This window comes from Diabrotica virgifera, chromosome 3 (assembly GCF_917563875.1).
Source record: "Diabrotica virgifera virgifera chromosome 3, PGI_DIABVI_V3a".
Taxonomy (NCBI): domain Eukaryota; kingdom Metazoa; phylum Arthropoda; class Insecta; order Coleoptera; family Chrysomelidae; genus Diabrotica; species Diabrotica virgifera.
The window spans coordinates 229,989,542-230,010,158 of record NC_065445.1 but is presented as its reverse complement, the minus strand read 5'-3'; the positions used below and the strand labels follow the sequence as shown (position 1 = coordinate 230,010,158).

At 30.3% G+C, this 20,617-nt stretch overlaps 1 protein-coding gene across 1 annotated transcript in view; it reads left to right on the top strand.

Moving 5' to 3' along the window:
* LOC114335911 (uncharacterized) overlaps nt 1–17,294 on the top strand; it is a 47,044-nt gene extending 29,750 nt beyond the window's left edge. Inside the window, exons 2-4 of the mRNA XM_028286196.2 lie at nt 5,764–6,030; nt 8,031–8,210; nt 13,332–17,294. Of these exons, the coding sequence (XP_028141997.1) occupies nt 5,764–6,030; nt 8,031–8,210; nt 13,332–13,439 (555 nt within the window). The 3' untranslated portion in view covers nt 13,440–17,294. The remainder of the gene's footprint in view (nt 1–5,763; nt 6,031–8,030; nt 8,211–13,331) is intronic.
* The last annotated feature ends 3,323 nt before the right edge of the window (nt 17,295–20,617 follow it).

Sequence of the window (20,617 nt, the reverse complement as noted above, 5' to 3'; positions counted from 1 at the left end):
ATTTTTGATCCCAGAATATGTGATTAAATTTATGACCTGTATTTTTGTTACACCCTGTATAACAAAGTAAAAACACTATCATACAAATTCCTAGATTATAACACAACAGTAGATTTGGCAACTCAACATGCAATTATCATTAAATAATAGGTATAAACATTATGGAACAGTAAATATTGTATCGATAACAGCAGTAATTATCGAGCAGGAATCAAACCATGACTAATAATAACCTTAGACTTCGAGTAACGAAAACAAAACATACTTTTTGTTTTCACATAATATGTACCAGAAATCCTTATAGACCGGGATTATCACCAGTGCATATTATATTAATTATTAGAAAGCTGGTAATAAAGATTGTTAATGCAATTATTAAATATGTTTAAGCGTACGAATTGTTTCGTTATTGTGTATTTTTATGGTAAGAATATTAAACAAAACAGTTATTTTACGGTTTCTTGATTTGTGAATGTCATTTTGTTGCTAATTATCGTGGTAATTATAGGAGCATCTGTGGTGAAATATGATGTGTCACCGTGAAAGATTAATTTATTTTTTAACAGTAATAGTTTCTTTGGTTACGAGACAGTAGTATAGTAATTTAGATAAACAACAATATCTACTTAAATAACAAATTTCTTATTAAGAGGATGGGTATGTATTTTCGGCTGCAATGCTATTCAAATGGGGATTCATTTTTGTCGAATACTGAGACAACTAATAAGTGTTTTTAAAAAATTTAAACGCAGAATGAAATATTACGTTATTAGCGAGGGCCAAAAGTCCCTGAGAACTTCTATAATGTTTATTTTAATAAGTTACAAAGGTGAAAAACTAAGAGAAAATTTAGTGTGATTTTTAATTTCAAATATCTCATTCAAAATAAACTTTTTATTTATTCTAAAGGACTTCCGGCCCTCGGTAATAATTTCGTCTTTCATTCTGCGTCTAAATTTTTTAAAAATATATATTGATTTTTTCAGGATTCGAAAAAAATGAACACAATATCCGTGGTAATATTTTCCACATCTATCTTTGTCTTTCAACGCACTCAGTCGAATAGAATATTGTCAGCATATTGTCAGTCAGACAGTGACAATCAGTGACAATTTTAAATATTTGACATGGCATCGGGAATATTTTGAGTTGTTGATTAAATAATATCGATATACAGCGTGTCTACTTAAGTTGGAAACATATGGGAAACTTTTTTATTATTAATTTTACGAAAAAAAGTTATTCTTTATAAAAAGTTCTGCATGCCCCAAAACCTAAGATTCAATCATCAGATATCAAGTTTTCTCAATATTATACGAGGTATGTCAAAAAATATGAATTTCGGTCAAGGGTAAAGTACCTTTATTTCTCTCAATATCAAAATTCTTATGATAAAAAGTTATTTGGAATTAAAAACTAAGATGAAATATGCAATTACATGCTTCTAATTGAAAAAAAAAATTTTCTTCAATTTATGGATACCTAACATCGTTTTTAATTATTACAAATATGATAACTCGTTTATTATTCATTTTACGAAAAAAAGTTATTCTTCATAAAAAGCTTTGCATGGTCTAAAATCTAAGACACAACCATGATATATCAACTTTTATTAATTTTATACGAGGAGTGTAAAAAATATGAAATTCGCTCAAGATTATAGTACCTTTATATTTCACAATATTTCAATTAGAAGGATGTAATTGCATATTGAAACATAGTTTTTAATTTTAAACAACTTTTTTAATAACTGTTTTAAATATTGTGAAAAATAAAGGTACTTTACTCTTGAGTGAAATTCATATTTTTTGACATACCTCGTATAAAATTAATAAAATGTGATATCTGATGGTTGCATCTTCGGTCTTAGGACATACAGAGCTTTTTATAAAGAATACCTTTTTTCGTAAAAGTAATAATAAAAGAGTTATCCAATGTGTAATAAATAAAAACGAAGTTAGTATCAATAAATTTGAGAAAAATTTGGAAAATATTTTTTTCCAATTAGAAGCATGTAATTGCATATTTGATTTTAGTTTTTATTTCCAAACAACTTTTCATAATAAGAATTTTCGATATTGAGAGAAATAAAGGTACTTTACTCTTGAACGAAGTTCATATTTTTTGACATACCTCGTATAATATTGACAAAATTTCATATCTGATGATTGAATCTTAGGTTTTAGAGCATGCAGAACTTTTTATAAAGAATAACTTTTTTCGTAAAATGAATAACAAAAAAGTTTCCCATATGTTTCCAACTTAAGTAGACACGCTGTATAGTGTATTTGATAAATTATTGATTTAAGACGTGAACTTAATAAAAAGTTATTTATTGTGTATTATTTGTGGTAGATCCAAGCAGAGAATACATCAGGATAATATATTCTGTGATACAAGTATTTTGTTGTTAAAGATGTTCAAAATTGTAAGCGTTCCATAGTAACAATATATTATTAAAAAATCACTTTAACACTTTTCCTTTTTTCTCGATTGAGTATTAGTTTTTGTTGTACATATAAATTATTACAATCACTGAATACATAGTTAGTGAAAAAATTATCACATTTATTAACTGAATTAGTAATTTGCAATTATACAAATAACAGTTATCCAAGAACATTCAAAAGCCATCTCTTTAAGTTAGTAATGACATTTTCAAGTAGAATGACATTCTAGTAATGTTTACGTATCCATACCAGTGTGAATTTTACTACACGTAATTTGCCGTGTAAAGATAGAAAAAGTAGGGATAGCCGTAAAATATTTGCGAATTATGTACCGATGGCCTTATAACATTGCGGGTGTTAGGGACACACTTTTACCACTATTCCATCCATTATTTCTGTACGTGGTCATCTCTTTGTCTTCGTTTACGTCTGAGCAATGAATTTTTTACTTATCTTTCTTCGATCATTTTTGCCTCATATTCTAAATATCTAAACCTTTTAAATCGTTTTAAACGATCTTGCTTATTTCCATGTTCCTATACAACTTTTTTTTTGTTCAGTGTGTCTTTGTCTTCCTTCTTCATTCTGATTTAAAAAGTTTACGGAACGCTCCATATTCCGACCATATTTTCTTTTCTTTCACTTTGTACCTCTTTGTTTTTGCCTGGACCTTGCCGGTCTTAACTTCTACGAGGGCCAGTATATATTTAATTACTTTTAATAATTTCACTTATATTCATAAAGCCCACTGCTTAACATAGGCCTTTTACATGCTTCTACACTTAGACTAATTTTGTGCCATCTGAATTCAATTTGCCGGAGCTCGATCTTTGTTTCTGTTAGCTTATACAGTGCGCCCATAAAGTAACGCATAAATTCATTATTTCGTAAACCGGCGATATTAAGGAAAAATCCCGAAACCGGTCGATTTTTATTTTTAAATTCCGATTTTTTGGCATATATATCATACTAGTGACGTCATCCATCTGGGCATGATGACGTAATCGATGATTTTTTTAAATGAGAATAGGGGTCATGTGATAGCTCATTTGAAAGGGTATTCAATTATCTATTCCCTAATATAAACACTAACATATTTATTTATACAAGGTGCTCAAAAAAACATTTTTTTCATTAAAATAATTGAGACAAAAAGAAGAATGTATGTATTCATTAAAAATACGTTTTACTGTTGTCAGAAAACAGGAAAAAAAATGTTTATTTGACAAATAAATATTGTTTTTCGCTTAAATTCAATGTTGAAGCTGCCACCCACCTGTCTCTTGGCAGTTTGAACATTTCGTTTAAACGAAAATCAATGTTTATTTGTCAAATAAAATTTTTTTCTCTTTACTGACAGTAGTAAAATGCATTTTGATTTAAAATAAATTACATATATTCTTCTTTTTGTCTCACTTATTTTAATTAAAAAAATGTTTTTTGAACACCCTGTATAAATAATTATGTTAATGTTTATATTATTGGATAGAGAATTAAATACCCTTTCAAATGAGCTATTACATGACCCCTGTTTCCTTTTAAAAAATCATCGATTACGTCATCACGCCCAGATGGATGACGTCCCACATATATGCCAAAAAATCGTAATTTAAAAGTAAAAATCGACCTGTTTCGGGATTTTTCCTTAAAGTCGCCGGTTTACGAAATAACGAATTTATGCGTTACTTTATGGACGCACTGTATAAGGGTTCTTTTCCACAATTTTTTTCATCCAAAGATCGTTAAATGATCTTGCTACATAACCTGCCCAGTTTCTCTTCTGTTCCTACGCTGCCTATTCGTTCCGGATGTTGACGATCAGCATAACTATCCTAACTTTGCTTGCTTCTATTCGGAATAATCCGGTTGTAGATGTATTAAAGTTTCATTCCCAGTTTCATTTTATATTATTCTTTCAATAACGTCTGCTACTCCTGATCTTTTGCGGCTAGTGAAATTAGGTATTTTATCATGTAAAGGAATCCCTAACATTATTTTCTACATTGCTCTTTTCGTTCATTGTAATTTACTCACTGTTTTTCTTATGATTGTTACAGTTTCTCCATCATAGCTCGTCATTGAAAGAGTGCATTGATTACGTATATACATTGGAATTATTTACCTAAAAACCCTTCATAAATATAACCCAAGTGTAGGTTGATTCTCATCATCAGCTCGATTTTTTGGTTGTCCCGACTTCTTTTGATCTCATGGCCCAAATCTTTGCAGAAGATATTTTTACAGCGGACTAAATTGGCCATAGATTGTGTTTTTGAAAAAATTATTTTAAGATTTACTGTATTTGTGGTAGTATAGATGGAGCTCTTGGAGCAATATATACGCCTTTTTAAAGCTGTCGATAATGAGACAATGAGACAATGATCCGACACCTGGAAGGGTTTAAGGAAGGGGGGGGGGAAAGAAAGACAATGAGAACGATGTCATCTGCTAAAAAATTATTTAAAAATTCCATTTACACTGATAAACTTTTTTTTCAATTGTTTTAGAGGCGTATTCTAGAAAACTTATAAACAATTTAGGAGACATGTTGTCTCCTTGCTGAGTGTTTCTTTCAATACGAAAGATCTCAGTATCCCTCTTAAATCTTACACAAGCTGTAGCTTCTCATATATGTATCTGATGAGGGATTTCACTTTGGTTAAAGCGTCAAATGCTATTTCAAATTTGACAAAAACAAATATCAGGGTTCTATTATCGATTATTCTAGTATATTCAATGTTTCTTTTAACTCACTTGATGGTTTACAAATTATCATGTTTTCCGTATCCATATCTATATCCTGCTTGCTCACAAGGTTGATAGAAGTCTAGTTTTGATGTCAACGTATTAGATATTTTCTTTATAAACAACTTATACATATAGCCGAAAAAGCTTTTTTATTTATGAGATGTTTTTGAAGACCATGACGAGTGAAGACCATATTTGCTAGTGTAATGCGTCTTTTTACTTAGTCGGTTGCCGTGTTTGTTGTAGTTGCTACCGATCTAAGATATATGAATTCTTTGACTTGCTCAAATATATAGTTGCTTATTTGGATTTTCAGTTGAACATTTTAAGAGTTTTAGTAACTAAATATATTTGAATTAAACGTATTTATATCATCTATATCTAAATCAATTATTTTTAATTATCGCAATTGGTGGTAAAAAAAGGATATAATGCACATGGTTGCTAATAGCTTACTCGAATTCTTTACGATACTCTAGTAGCCTGCGACTCTAATAATCTCGCGTCTTTACTGCTTTTTAAATATTTTACAATGCTGTTAATTTAACTTATGTAATTTTTTTAGGCCATCCTCAGTCTGGTAGCAGTCAGCTCGGCGAGACCGGAAGCTGGATACAGCTACAGCGCTCCAAGTGCTCCCAGCGCCCCTGGAGGAGGTTATCCCTCCGGACCATCTGCTCCAGCACCTCAGTATGGAGCTCCAGCAGCCGGTCCCATCGTCCAGAAACATGTCTACGTACACGTTCCACCACCAGAGACTGACATCCCAGCTCCCAGGAAGCCCATCACTGTAGCTCCACCACAGAAACATTACAAAATCATTTTCATTAAGGTCAGAATTTTATGAGAAATCTTTTTTTTACAGCTTGGAATAAGAGAAAATTAATAAAAAAATCCTCAGGTTAACATTATGTCAAGAGACAATGGAAGAGGAAGAAAGAAAGTAGACAAAAAAATAAATGGGATTTTAAGGAAAATAAAAGAAATAAAGTGAAGATAAAAGTAACTTGAAAAATCAAGCATTAAAAAATTGAAATAAAATAATTTATTAATATAGACCAAAGAAGATATTATAATAAACAATAAATAAAAGCATAAAAAGCGAAATATATGGAAAATAACAAATGCATTGCAGGACGTATCAAAACTCGAATATTTAAATTTTTAATATTAGATCTTGTAGATTTTGGAATAAAAGAACGAGAGTATAGAAAGCAAGAGAAATAGAGAAACATTTATTTATTCTAATAAGTATAAAGCTTCGTAAAAATAACAAAAATCTTGCAGGAAAATTTTGTTTATGTTAAATTCTGTTATAAAGATACTGGCATTCAAGCATTTTCTATTTAGTTTATTGTGGCTATTTATATTTTTGTTCCCTGTAAAGTTTCTTATTTCTTTGACGATATAAGCTTATTTTAAGTACAAGCACATTGTTTAATAAAGAAACAACGGTCTTCTTTTTTAAACAATGGTATTGTTACCGTTAAAACCCGATTTCAGTTAAAACCCTAATTTACTAGGAAAAACTCATTTTAACTAAGCGCTTTAGACAATTCTAGTTTTAACTAGTCAAAACTAGATTTGACTGCTAAATTCAGTTGAAACTAGAAATCGCGAACTGGTTTAATTTAGAGCAGTTTATATGCGATTCTTTGTGATCCATTCATTTCTGAATGCAATATAGGTTTGAACACAAGACTTCTCTTGGTTTTTATATTTTTACTCTTCTTCCCTTGGCAGGTTTCACACATTGGTATAAAAGTATTGATCATATGAATAAAAAGTTACATTTGCCTATTTCCTGGCGGTTTCAGTCTTCAACCTATCCAGATTCCCATGAAAAATAGCAACATGGGCTGCTTCAATTATGCCAAAAATATTTTCGACAGGTACATAATATTTGATGGGATCAATTTTAGAAGCTAACTTTTTTATTTCGCCAACTTCAACAATTCTAAATAATTTTAGTCTTCGATTTTGTAATGGTGTTTTCTTGGCAGACAGTTCCGCATCTTGTACTTCGACCAATAAATTATGATATATGCTTTTGGTCACAACATTGTAGTGACTTTCTTTCTTCTCTGGCTTTTCCATTTTTAAAATCATCTCCAAAACACGTTCTTCTCACGTTCTTATGTCTCTGCTCTCAATCTGATCTTCGATATTATCACTAATTTTGAATAATACACAGTGGTGTAATAACCAATAAAAACGATGCAAAACAATCAACAGTTTCACACACTACTTTGCTACCGACCGGCCGCCTTCGTCATTAACACTACCCCAAACAAGCCGTATACTTGTTTTTTTGCAACAATAATTCGCCAGTAATTCCAAAAAAGCTACTTTGAATTAATATAAACTACTCTAAATAAAATCCGTTCGGAATTTCTAGTTTTAACTGAATGTAGTAGTCAAATCTAGTTTTGGCTAGTTAAAACTAGAATTGTCTAAAGCGCATAGTTAAAACTAGTTTTTCCTAATAAATTCGGGTTTTAACTGAAATCAGGTTTTAACGGTAACAGTAGTATGAATAAGGACGTTTAAAATATGGCGGATGCACATACATTCTACATTTTCGTGGATGCGCAAGGTGTATCAAATTCAGAAATCTCTAGTTTTTGATTTTATTCCACGCTACATATTATTATTGAAAATGTTAACGTTGATCTTGTATATTAACTTTTATATATTAACAAAATTGTTATACATATAAAAGTTTCATATACCTTGTAGTTAAAAATGCCACAATATATAAATGTGCTTAAACCTATCAAGAGGAAATAGTTTCATTATTTAGCATGTTTTAAAATATAATTTATGTTACAGGCCCCAACTCCACCAACCCCAACTGCACCCATCATTCCAGCTCAACCACAAAACGAAGAAAAGACCTTGGTCTACGTCTTGGTAAAGAAACCAGAGCCCGAACCAGAAATCGTTATTCCAACACCTGCACCAACTCAACCCAGCAAACCAGAAGTATACTTCATCAGATACAAGACACAGGTATGATTTCTTGTTTTTAAATTGAGTATGTTAAGAGAAAAACAAGTAACGTTTTCTGTTGAATAGTAGAAATAAGTTTTGTATTAAAAAAATGTATTCACTTGTCGATGTGGTCTTCGTTTAGTAGGTACAATACCTTTTGTCTTAGTTATTTCAAATAACAAAATTCTATTTTAAAATTTTGATATTATTTAAAACATTGACTCCAACTCTATATTCATTTCACTTAAATGATTTTGTATTCACACATTTCTAAGGGTTTTGGAATACCCCAAAATCAAAAAGATCTGAATTTTAGCAATAAAGGTGATGTTACAACGAAGCCAACTAAATAGTTCTGCCGGTACCAAATTCATTTTGGATTGAGTTTATTGTCCAATTAGATCGGATATTTCAAAGTATTGGCTCAAAGGACTTTTCACATTACGGTTTGAAAGATCTCTATTATTGTCGTGTAAAATATATCTAAGTTTCTAATGGCGCCTATTACCTTTTCGAAAATACGTTTGTTTCTGGGTAAGATTGTTGAAGGAAAATTACCCTGCAGTTACAAAAAATATGTTCAAACGTTTCTTCTTCATTTTCTCAACATCTACTTGTTGCTGCGGTCACTTTATCCATTTTAGTGTGATGGTATCTGAGTAGGAAGGATCAAGCAAAAACAGATAAGTTTATTTATCGTTCAGTTTTCTGAGACTGTAAAAGATTGAAGTATTTTAGTATAACTCAAAATGATTCAGTAAAGGAGTACTAGCTTCTTCTTAAGCAGATTCTAATTCTCTGGAATCCACGAAAAATTACTTGGTTATGGTTTGCCAGTTGCTTAAGAGACTGTTTGCTTCTCCAAGTTATTACAGTCAAATCAATTGTTGATTTCAAAATTGTACTCTGCATTGCAGTTAAATTATGAATAGTTTGGCCAAATTCAAAGCGTTTTTGTTTCAGTAATTTATGTGTACAAAAATGTATTAGTAGCATTTTTTACTATTAGTGGAGTCACTGAAGGTTTTCACTTCCGATTTCGTTGAACCTTCATCGATTTGCATGAAAATTGGTGAGTAATTATAGGATGTCTCAAGGAACAAAGATGACATGATGACAGCTTTTCCCCTGGGGTGGATGCCACCAATTCTCGGGGGTGAAAATTATTTTATTAAAAATAATACCATAAGTCGATAGAGGGACAAATTATAAGCAAAATTTATTATCTCAAGTTATTAATATAAATCAACCCTTTTTGAGTTATTAAAGACCAAAAATTTTATTTTTTAGTAAAAAAATGCATATTTTAAATCGGTTTTTCACGTATAACTCAAAAACTATAAGGTTTTACAAAATAGTTATTATTACTGAAATTGATGATAATGCAAAACTAAATACATTCCTCACTTAAAGGACTAAACTAATGTTAGTTCAAAGTGAGTTATTGGCAATTGAATGTGTATTTTTTTCGACGAGTACACAAAACTAAGTATTCAAGCTTAAATAACGGGAAAACGATGCAATGTATAAAATTTACCTGCTAATCATTTGTCAACGTACTTTCGAATAGCTATTAAATAAGCTTCAGAACAATTTAACGGCGTCAAAATTAAGCAAGTTATGATGAAAATAAAAGAACCCTTTCGAATTTTTTAGGAGAAAGTGAAAAATAAAACATAAGCCATTTCCACAAAAATTAAAATTTATAGTAGTCCTTACAAGAACTTCTTTATATTAGCATAAGTAATGATTTCAATAATTTTGACCAGTCTAGAATGCATATTTTTGAAAAAAAGATATAATTTAAAAAAATCATGATTTTTAAAATTATTGTAATTTTCATATTCTTTTGATAATAACTCAAAAAATACTCAATATACGTAAAAAATGATATAAAACCAAATTTTAGTTTTTTCTATGTCAAATATTTTACCTGTTTTACTATTTCCATAGGGTAAAAAATAACCGAGATAGAAACGTTTAAATCTTAAATTTTGCTGTGAAAACCATGCAACCGGCCCATTTAACCTTTTATTAAAAAAAAATAAGGGGTCTAAAAGATTAAATTTAACGTGGTTAAATAGCCATTGGAATTAACTTTCAAATGGTTTTCAGATAAACCTGATATCTTAAAAATAAATGGAGTTATTACAAAAAAAACAATAACATTTTTTGGAAATATTTAAAAAAAAAATTTTGAAAAAATGTTGGTGCATACATTTTAATACTATCAACATGTTCGGGAGCTTGTTTGATAGATATTTTTAAGTACTTTGTCAAATGTTTAATAAGTTTATGTTATAAAATGCATCATTTTCCCGTTATTTCAGCTTGAATACTTGGATGTTTTTACTCGTCGAAAAAAAATATATATTCAATTACCTATAACTCACTTTTAATTAAAATAAAAATGTTTTTCTAGTAAAGGATTTATTTAGTTTTTTATTATCTTTAATTTTGGTAATAATAACTTTTTTGTAGAAACTTATAGCTTTTGAGTTATTGATGAAAAATCTGTTACAAACATGCATTTTTCTCAAGAAAAATTAAAATCTTTGATCTTCAATAACTCAAAAAGTTTTGATTTATTTTAATACTTTTATAAAACAAATTTTTCTTAGAATTTGTCCCTCTATCGAATTATGGGGTTATTTTCAATAAAATAATTTTCACCCCCGTGAAGGGGTGGCATCCACCCCCAGGGTAAAAGCGCAAGTTGGCACCATGTCACCTTTGTTCTTTGATATATTCTCTAACCAGTCATCAATTTTCATGCAAATCTATGGAGGTTCAACGAAATCGGAGGTAATAGCTCATATCCACCTTCAGTGACTGCACTATATTGCTAGCATTTAATACAAAAATGTATTGCTAGCATTTAATAAAAAAAAAATTGTTACAAAATATATTAAAAAAAAGAGAGTAAAAAAACTTAGTAGCAGTAATAGTTTTAAATTTAGATACTAAGCATATTTTGTAAAAGAGAGAATTCAAAACACATTGACTGGCCAGTTGGTTGCTTAAACCAGTGCCAATAAAATATAAACACACACACACACAGCATTTTTACTAGAAGTGTTGCCAGTGGTTGTTAACAGTCTAAAGTTATAATACTATATATTACAGTATTATAAAGTTATAATATAAGCCCTCATTGCTACTCCTTCCTAAATTTTTGACTCAGATAGAATGTATACCTTGTTTGATAGATTACATTTTGTGTAAATAAGTAAGGAATACATATGTACAGATATTTCAGGATCCTGTTTTGTATACATAATACTTAATAACTTAATAACTTATATGGAATATTAAGTCTATAAGCAAGCAAAAAGAACAATCTCGCCCCCAATGGGCTAATAAAAATCGGAAAATCGTACGTAGAACTTATGGAAAGATATGTGTATTTGGATCTCGAAATAAGGTTAATAAATGTCCCAATCTATTTAAAAAGGAAATCTTTTGGCCAGTACTCACATACGGAGCAGAAACCTTAGTCTCACAAAAACATCATCGGATAAATTGAGGACACAACGAAAAATATAGATATTAATGCTTGGAAGAAGCTTATGAAATAGAGTAAGGAACAAGTTCTATAATGTTTATTTTAATAAGTTACAGGGGTGAAAAAAAAAGAAGAAAATTTAGTATGATTTTTAACTTCACATATCTCATTAAAAAAAACTTTTTGGTTATTCTATGGGACTTTTTGCCCTCGGTTGTAATGTAATCTTTCATTCTGGGTTTAAAATTTTCAAAAATACTTATTAGTTTTCTTAGTAATCGAAAGAAATTCATGCCTTTAAAACAGGTTGGCCCGAAATTTTGCGCCTACGCCCTTAACTACATTAAATTTTTCTTACAATTTTAATTTTCAACAAATGTAGGTACTAGGTCTAATTTTTTACCGAGCTATTAAAGAAGATATTTAGTTTATTTCTCATGTTTGATTTTTAAGAAGGAAATAAATTCAAGAAATTTCTTTAGCACTTCAAAATAAAAAAAAAAAGAACTCATGACAATATAACCTTATAAGTCTAAATTTTGTGACAATTAAAAACAGTCTGACATTTGTCATAAAGACTTTCCTTTCCTAGTGAGATTATTCAGTCTCTTCTTTACAAATTGTCGCACGGTTTGACTTTAGTTATATGATTTCTCTACTCTTCTATCTATGTATATAGTTCTCTCCAGTTTTTCATTTTCGTTATAAGTTATATGTAGCAACCTGTCATTTTATCTATTCTTAGGTCTTTTCCTACCAGTCGATCTGTTTCTGGCTTCTATCTGATAACATATTTAATAACTAAGTCGGGTTCTCTTCATTCTGTGTGTTCTAAAGTTTGTGCTTTAATACATCGCATTATAATCTCCCTTCATTCTATCTCCTATCTTATGATTAATTATTCCTTCTAGTTCTCCGTTTATCGTTCTTATTTCATCAATACTTCACAAAATTTTTGTCGCAGATACCCTTAACCTTTATTAAACTATTTTCGTCTGTCTGGTACAGCTCCTTTTTAGCTCCACTTGTACTGAACAGCTCAGTTGTACTGAACAGAAATCTGTTCAGTACAACTTTCCTACACTTAGTACTGTAGATCCAACATAAACTGTAGGTTCCCTATGTCTGTATACATTGAGTAATATATACTTAACACAAACATATCGTCGCTGATTTGCAAAAAGGCCAAGGGCCAAGTAACATTTTTTTATTTTTACTAAGTGTATCTTAGCTCCTTTTTTACACAACCAGTTAAAAAAATGTTACTTGGCACCAGAAAATTATGAGACTATCCCAACAACAATAAGTAATACACTTGACCCCTTTTTACAGAATAGCTAGAACCTTCGTACCTACATTTTTGCACATAACCCTTCTTTTGAATAAAATGTCACTTGGCACCTTTTTGCAAATCAGTGACGATGTGTAAAGGAGTTGCCTACTCTCACATTTGTGCATTGCACATTACGAAGAAGGATTTTAATCTATAAATCTAAAGTTGCGAAATTCATTATTGTGTAAAAATCTTGAGAATATTGAGCTAGTGACTACAGTTTGTTCCATTAATTTTGTATTTATTTTTACAACTGTTTCATGCTTTGTATTTTAAAAGATTTGTTTTCTTATAATTCCAGAAGGAAGAAGGTGGCTACGCTCCCAGCGGTACCCCAGACAGCTCCTACGGAGCTCCTCCTGCTGGCGGTCCTCCTTCTAGCGAATACGGTGCTCCACGAAGCTTCTAAACCAGCTCAGCCTCCATCAGGAAAGAACTGTACATTTGTAAATATAGTGAATAATGCCAGTGGAATGTTTTTATACAATGTGATTTTTATACGCTAGTTCTAAGGTTATATAGTACTGATAAAAAACGGTTGACAAATGTTTAGGATAGAGTTATGTGGAAAGTATTTTTAAAACAGATGTGTTGATGTATTGGAAACAGTACCAGATATATAAAGGGGTATTTTTAAGTACATAGATAGATAGTAGCAAATATTTGCAGACCTCTCGATTATATAGTATTATATTTTACAATTATCTCATAAATTAGTAATTTATCTATAAAAAACCACTTTTCTTTCAGTGCTTTTTTTCACCAAGATGCTTTAGAAATATTTAGTTGTTTCTTGATAGTCTTATAAAAAAAAGGCGATAAAAAGAGTGTGATCTACTCGATCTAGTTTGCCTCTAAATTTTTGTTTTTTAGAAGTCTTCAAAACAGACTATGTTGGTTCCAAAACTCCATTAGGTTGTATTTAAGCCCCAATAACTTTAATTATTCTCTGAAATCTAATTGATGATCGGTGATGCCCTTATAAGTAACTTGAGGTTAGTAATCTTTTTTTCTGGTTGCGCTTGCTGCTTTGAATTGAATTTCATGTCATTTGGCAGTCATAGTATTAAGTCTAAGAATTGCAGAAATCATTCATTTTTTGTTAAATTTTGTGTGCTTACTAAACGGTTTTGGACATCAACAACTGCATGATACAATTCCTAGATTATAAAGAAGAGTAATTTCTTCAAAAAAATATGAGTGGCTGCCTCTAGTAAAGAAGATGAAAGCAGAATCAAACCAATGACCAAATTGAAGTAAATTAGAATTCTTATCAGTTGATACCAGTAGGTATTAGCATACGGTTTATAACATTGATAAAATAACCAAAACCATACCACCAATAGCCACATATGGCGTGGAAACGTGAATCATACCTTTTACAACAAATCTAGTATTTTTAGATGCTAAAGGGATATTGAGGGTGAATAATTGGAGGAGAGCAGCCAGGGATAGAGATACTTGGAGGCAGATACTGGGGGAGGCCAGGGCCCGACTTGGGCTGTAGCGCCATAGGAGAGAGAAAATAACCAAAAATAAAAAAAAATATGGAATATGTACTTATATGAATTATGGAATAAGTATATTCCTCACTATTGCTCATAAAAAGGGTAGCGGGAAACTGGCTACACGTGTCCCAGTGTAGAGAGCAGTGAAAAGAGCTGAGGGAGGCCTATGTCGAGCAGTGTACGCGATTGGCTGATTGATGATGATGATATTCCTCACTACATTTGACACAAGAAGGTAATAGTGTCTTACAAACGTTGTGACTGTAATACACTCTGGACCAAAATTAACCGGCCACCTTAAAAATGGGTTATTTTTGATGTCTTATATCTCCTAAACCTGTTGTCCGATTTAAGTGATTTTTTTAGTTTGTTATAGCTTTATTCCTTGATAATATCGTTATAATAACATTGTTGCTAAACAGGTAAATTTTCATTGTATACCGGGTGTACGAATCAAACTGTGTGTGTTTTTTTAAAGTTTGCATCACCCTGTGGAATATTCTAGCATTTGTAGAATACTGAAATTAAAACCTAACTATAGCCTCATGCCTTCTCAACATTTTGTTGTTTGACTGATTCGCTTATGTTGGATAATAAAAAAGTTAGGTGCTTTAACAACCAGACATGTTGTTTATCAATACAGGGGGTTTTTAAAAAATTTTGGCAAAGTTTAAGGGGTAATTCTGCACGAAAAAATAATGACAGTTTGCTTTATAAACTTATGTCCGCAAATTCTTCGTTTCCGAGATAAGGGGTGTTGAAATTTTTCTGACAAACTGATGATTTATTTATTACTTTAAAACCGGTTGAGACATGCACATGAAATTTATTGAGTTTTAATACGTAGTTATTCCACATTTTTTTTGCACACAATTAAGCATTTCATATTCACCATTGGCGCGCATACGGGTAATATGATTGCTCATATTACTTGTATGCGCGCCAATGGTGAATATTAAATTCTTAATTGTATGTCAAAAAATATGCAATAACTACGTCATAAAACCCACTAAATTGCATTTGCATATCTCAACTGGTTTTAAAGCAATAAATAAATCGTTAGTTTGTCAGAAAAATTTAAACACCCCCTATTTTGGAAACTAAGCATTTGCGGACCTAAGTTTATAAAGCAAACTGTCATTATTTTTCATGCAGAATTACCCCTTAAACTTTGCCAAAAATTTTTAAAAACACCCTGTAATGATAAACAACATGTCTGGTTGTTAAAGCACCTAACTTTTTTATTATGCAACATAAGCGAATCAATCAAACAACAAAATGTTGAGAAAGCATGAGGCTATAGTTAGGTTTTAATTTCAGTATTCTAGAAATGCTAGAATATTCCACAGGGTGATGCAAACTTTATGAAAAAAAAAACACGGTTTGAATTGTACACCCGGTATACAATGAAAATTTACCTGTTTAGCAACAATATTATTATAACGATATTGTCAAGGAATAAGCCTATAACATATTGAAAAAATAACTTAAATCGGACAACAGGTTTAGGAGATATAAGACATCAAAAATAACCCATTTTTAAGGTGGCCGGTTAATTTTGGTCCAGAGTGTATATAGTCTAACATAAGATATAACTCAAAATAACTAGGTTAAAGAAAAAAATCATTCGGTCAATTATTGAAATGTTATAGCCAAAGAAAATACACCCAAACGATAATATAAGCTGTCCAAAATATATCTTGTTAAGAAGCAATAATATTTAGAACAAATAAAAATTCATACATCAATAACAGTTGGTATACTAATAATGACATCCAGTATGAGTATGAGGTAATACTTCTTCAAACAACAAAATCAAGGAAAATGGGTGCCACAACAAAAAAAAACAGCATTATTATAATATTTACAGCCAGGAATAAGGATAGAAAAAACGAAATCCTTTGTATCAATCGGTGTCGTATATATCTACACTGAAGGACTCTAAATTGAGAAAAAACTAAGAAAATGCCTGAATTAACAGAATACTTTTGTATAGTCAAAATAATAAATAAATAAAAAAAGTCTAAGAACTATACGAAAAAAAAACACATAAAGGGAATTATATGATCAAAAGAAAAGTAAAACTAGTCATAGATTATTTCGCTTTGGACAAAATGGCCGCAAAATAATAAAAAACTGTTATTCTGAAGATGTATCAAGAGCCTATTAGTATTAAGATATTATCAACTTCAATAAAATATTTTAATGCAATTCTTTAAGTTTAGCTTAAAGGATTTCAATGGAATAACTCTCAAAATTAAACATTTAATCAGAGTTTAACATCTAATGTATTGATTTATGTACTGATGACCCAGTAGATCCGATAACAGCATGTTTAAAATACTACGTACTCGAAAAAATGTTTACTAATGTAGAACTTGACCTAATGACAAGAACATCTAGAATGTTAAATATGACAAAAAGGAAAATCACACTATATATCTTAATTTTATATCAAACCTTATGTCAACAGGTACCCTTTTATTTCCACAATACTGACTTAGATCCCTTTAACCAACACTTCTTATAAAACGTATATTTCCGCACAATTATTCTTCCCTCTCTTAACTTACTATAGATATTGGAAAAGCTTTATACAATTTTTTCATGTCCCTTTTTTCGCAAGATCTTTTAATCATTAAGGTAGTTGTCATATTTTGTACCGTCATAATTTTATAGTCAAAATAGTTTTAATATTTTTTTTATTTTATTTTGTAGAAAAATTGTGAAAATGTGCAATAAAAACGTTTGATTTATTTTTGAGTTTTATTTTTTTAAGAAAACAATAGAAAATTTTTAAATATAAATACTCTTATTATATATTCTAACAACGAAGAAATAATTAATTATGGAAAAAATAAAAAGGAAGCAAAGTGCATACGACTTATGAAAATGTTAAAGAAGAAGAAAAATCAAATAAATCAGAATAAAAAATATCAGAGTACCTTGTAAAGAGACATACATATTACCAATAGTTAATACAATAATAATGACATCCAGTGTGAGGAATTACTAACTTGTATTATACAGGGTGATTGATTAGTAGGGTAAAGCTCAATAGCTCCGCTATACTAATAGATAGCAATAAAAGTTAATAACAAATATTTTAGCCATATTTGAGCTTCACATTAAAAAATTAGTTAGAATGTTACAGGGTGTTCGATAACACAGTGGCAGACCAAACTTACGTTTTTTTTAATGGAACACCCTATATATTATTTTAAATTAAAAATCCTGTTAACTTCTCCATCACAAAAATATAAAGGTTTGTTATGTTATACAAGGTATTTGCAAAGTTATAACCAATCTTGTATGAAAATCGTAACAAGTTCAACTCCCTGTATAAATAAAAATAAGCAAAACAACAATGGTTTATTAATGCCCTATTTTTTAACGTATTGTCAAAATTTTCAAGAATGGCCGATATTGCTAATTTTCTTTATATCAAATACAGGGTGAGTCAAAACACAAGTACATTATTTTCTCAGTAATTTTAAATAGAACACCCTGTATTTTATATCACTATTGAAAAGTACCATTACCGTACCTTAATTTTTAGATAACATTCCCTATGTCTAAATTTATTAGTTTTCGAGATATTTTCATTTTTCAATGGACCAGTAGCGTGGCCACCCAAATTACCAGAATTTAATAAACTGGACTGATTTTTTTGGGGTTACGTCAATAATCAAGTTTATAAAATACCTCCAACAACAAGGGATGAGATGAAAAATAGAATACAAAGTGTATTTCGATGTGTTAATTTACAAATGCTCCGTAGAGTAAGTAGCTCATTCAATGATCGTTTTTAGGCGTACATAAATTTGTTAGGAGATAATTTTGAACACCTTATGTAATTAAATGTAAAAAAAGTTTATTAAAAGTAGCTTCTAATTTTTTCAAACATGTTTTTTTGCAAAATGTATTACTGATAAATTGTTTCGTTCTTTCTTTGTTACATTGTTACATATTTACATGCAAAAGTAGTGTTTAATTGTCTTCACAAAATATTGTATTTTGTGTTTGTGTGTTTTTGTAAAATTTATTACTAATTTCCTTTGTTTATTTGATGCATTTACATAAAAAGATGCTTTTTAATTGTTTCAAAAATGTTGCATATAGTGGTTGTGTTTTTGTTTGTAAAATGTATTATTAATAAATTATTTTTATTTCTTTATTTGCTACAGTGTTACATTGATTACCGGATCGATAACCGGTAATCTTTAATTGTCAATTCAGTCATGGCTCATGGCTTACTTAAAATTTAGATAAATTTAAACACCTAAAATAGTTTGCTCTGAAAAATGAAAATATCTCGAAAACTAATAAATTTGGGCATAGGGAATGTTATATAAAAATTAAAGTACGTTAATGTTACTTTTCAATAATGATATAAAATACAGGGTGTTCCATTTAACATTACTGAGAAAATAATGTACTTCCGTTTTGACTCACCCTGTATTTGATATCAAGAAAATTAGCAATATCAATAATTCCTAAAAATCTTGACAATAAATAAAAAAATATGGCATTAATAAACCATTGCTGTTGTGCTTATTTTTATTTATACAGGGAGTTGAACTTGTTACGATTTTCATACAAAGTTGGTTATAACTTTGTAAATACCCTGTATAACATTACAAACCTTTATATTTTTGTGATGGAGAAGTTAACAGGATTTCGAACGTAAAATAAAATATAGGGTGTTCTATTTAAAAAAACAAAAGTTATGTCTGCCACTGTGTTATCGAACACCCTGTAACATTCTAACTAATTTTGCAATATGAAGCCCAAAGGTGGCTAAAATTTTTGTTATTAACGTTTATTGCTATCTATTACTATAGCGGAGCTATTGAGCTTTACCTTACTAATCAATCACCCTGTATAAAATAAAAAATAGGTACCCTAATTAAAACAAGCACTATTTGAAACCAGGAGAATGTTTTTTGCCAGTGGAATGTTTTTATAAAATGTGATTTTTATACGCTAGTTCTAAGTTTATAATAGTATCTACTGACAAAAAAACGGTTGAAAAATATTTAGGATAGACTGGAAAGTATTTTAAAACAGACGTGTTGATGTATTGGTAGGGGAGCCCAAGAGGGGATTTTTGCAGTTACTCGAGAACGTCAGATTATTACATGGGGAGAAACCGTGTACCTTGAAAATGTACCTCTACCATATATTGGCTCTTAATACAGGGGAGTTCGTTAAGGAGGGCCGAAAAAAAAATCTCTCCTTAGAAAAACTCGACATCGTCAGATTAAGATACGGCAAGTTAAGTACATGCAAAACATTGTATATTTCAAAAATCTGACGATTGTAAGGAAAAAGGGTGAGTCTCAAAGTTTCACAAGAAAAAAGCGAATATTTCGCGAAATGGATGACAGATCGAAAAACTAAAAAATACGTACTTACTATTTTTCAAAAATCTATCGAATTATGCGGAGCACGACTTCCCACGGAGAGGGGTGGGGTAAATTGAATATTTTAAATACGAATCCCGCGATATTTAGAGAAATGAACATCAGATCGAAAAACTGAAAAATACACTTATTCAATATTTTTGAAAAATCTATCGAATGGCTCCAAACATGACCCCCACGGAGGGGGGAGGGGGGTTACTTTAAAATCTTAAATGGAAGCCCCCATTTTTATTGCAGATTTGGATTCCTTACGTAAAAATAAATAACTTTTATTCGAGACATTTTTTCGAACTATGGGTAGATGGCGCTATAATCTAAAAAAACCATTGTTGGAAATAGAAAATTAAATTAAAATGGAAAGTCCCCACTAAAATGGAAAACTTTCCTTAACTGGTTTTAAAACTTATTCTTCACAACCCAATAGGTCCCCAAAGCGCTCGAGTAACTGCACATTTAGGATACTTTGCTCCCCTACCATATTGGAAACAGTACCAGATATACAGGGTGTCCCGAAAAGATTGGTCATAAATTATACCACAGATTCTGGGGTCAAAAATAGGTTGATTGAACCTCACTTACCTATATACAATAGTGCACAAAAAAAAAGTTACAGCCCTTTGAAGTTACAAAATGAAAATCGATTTTTTTTCATA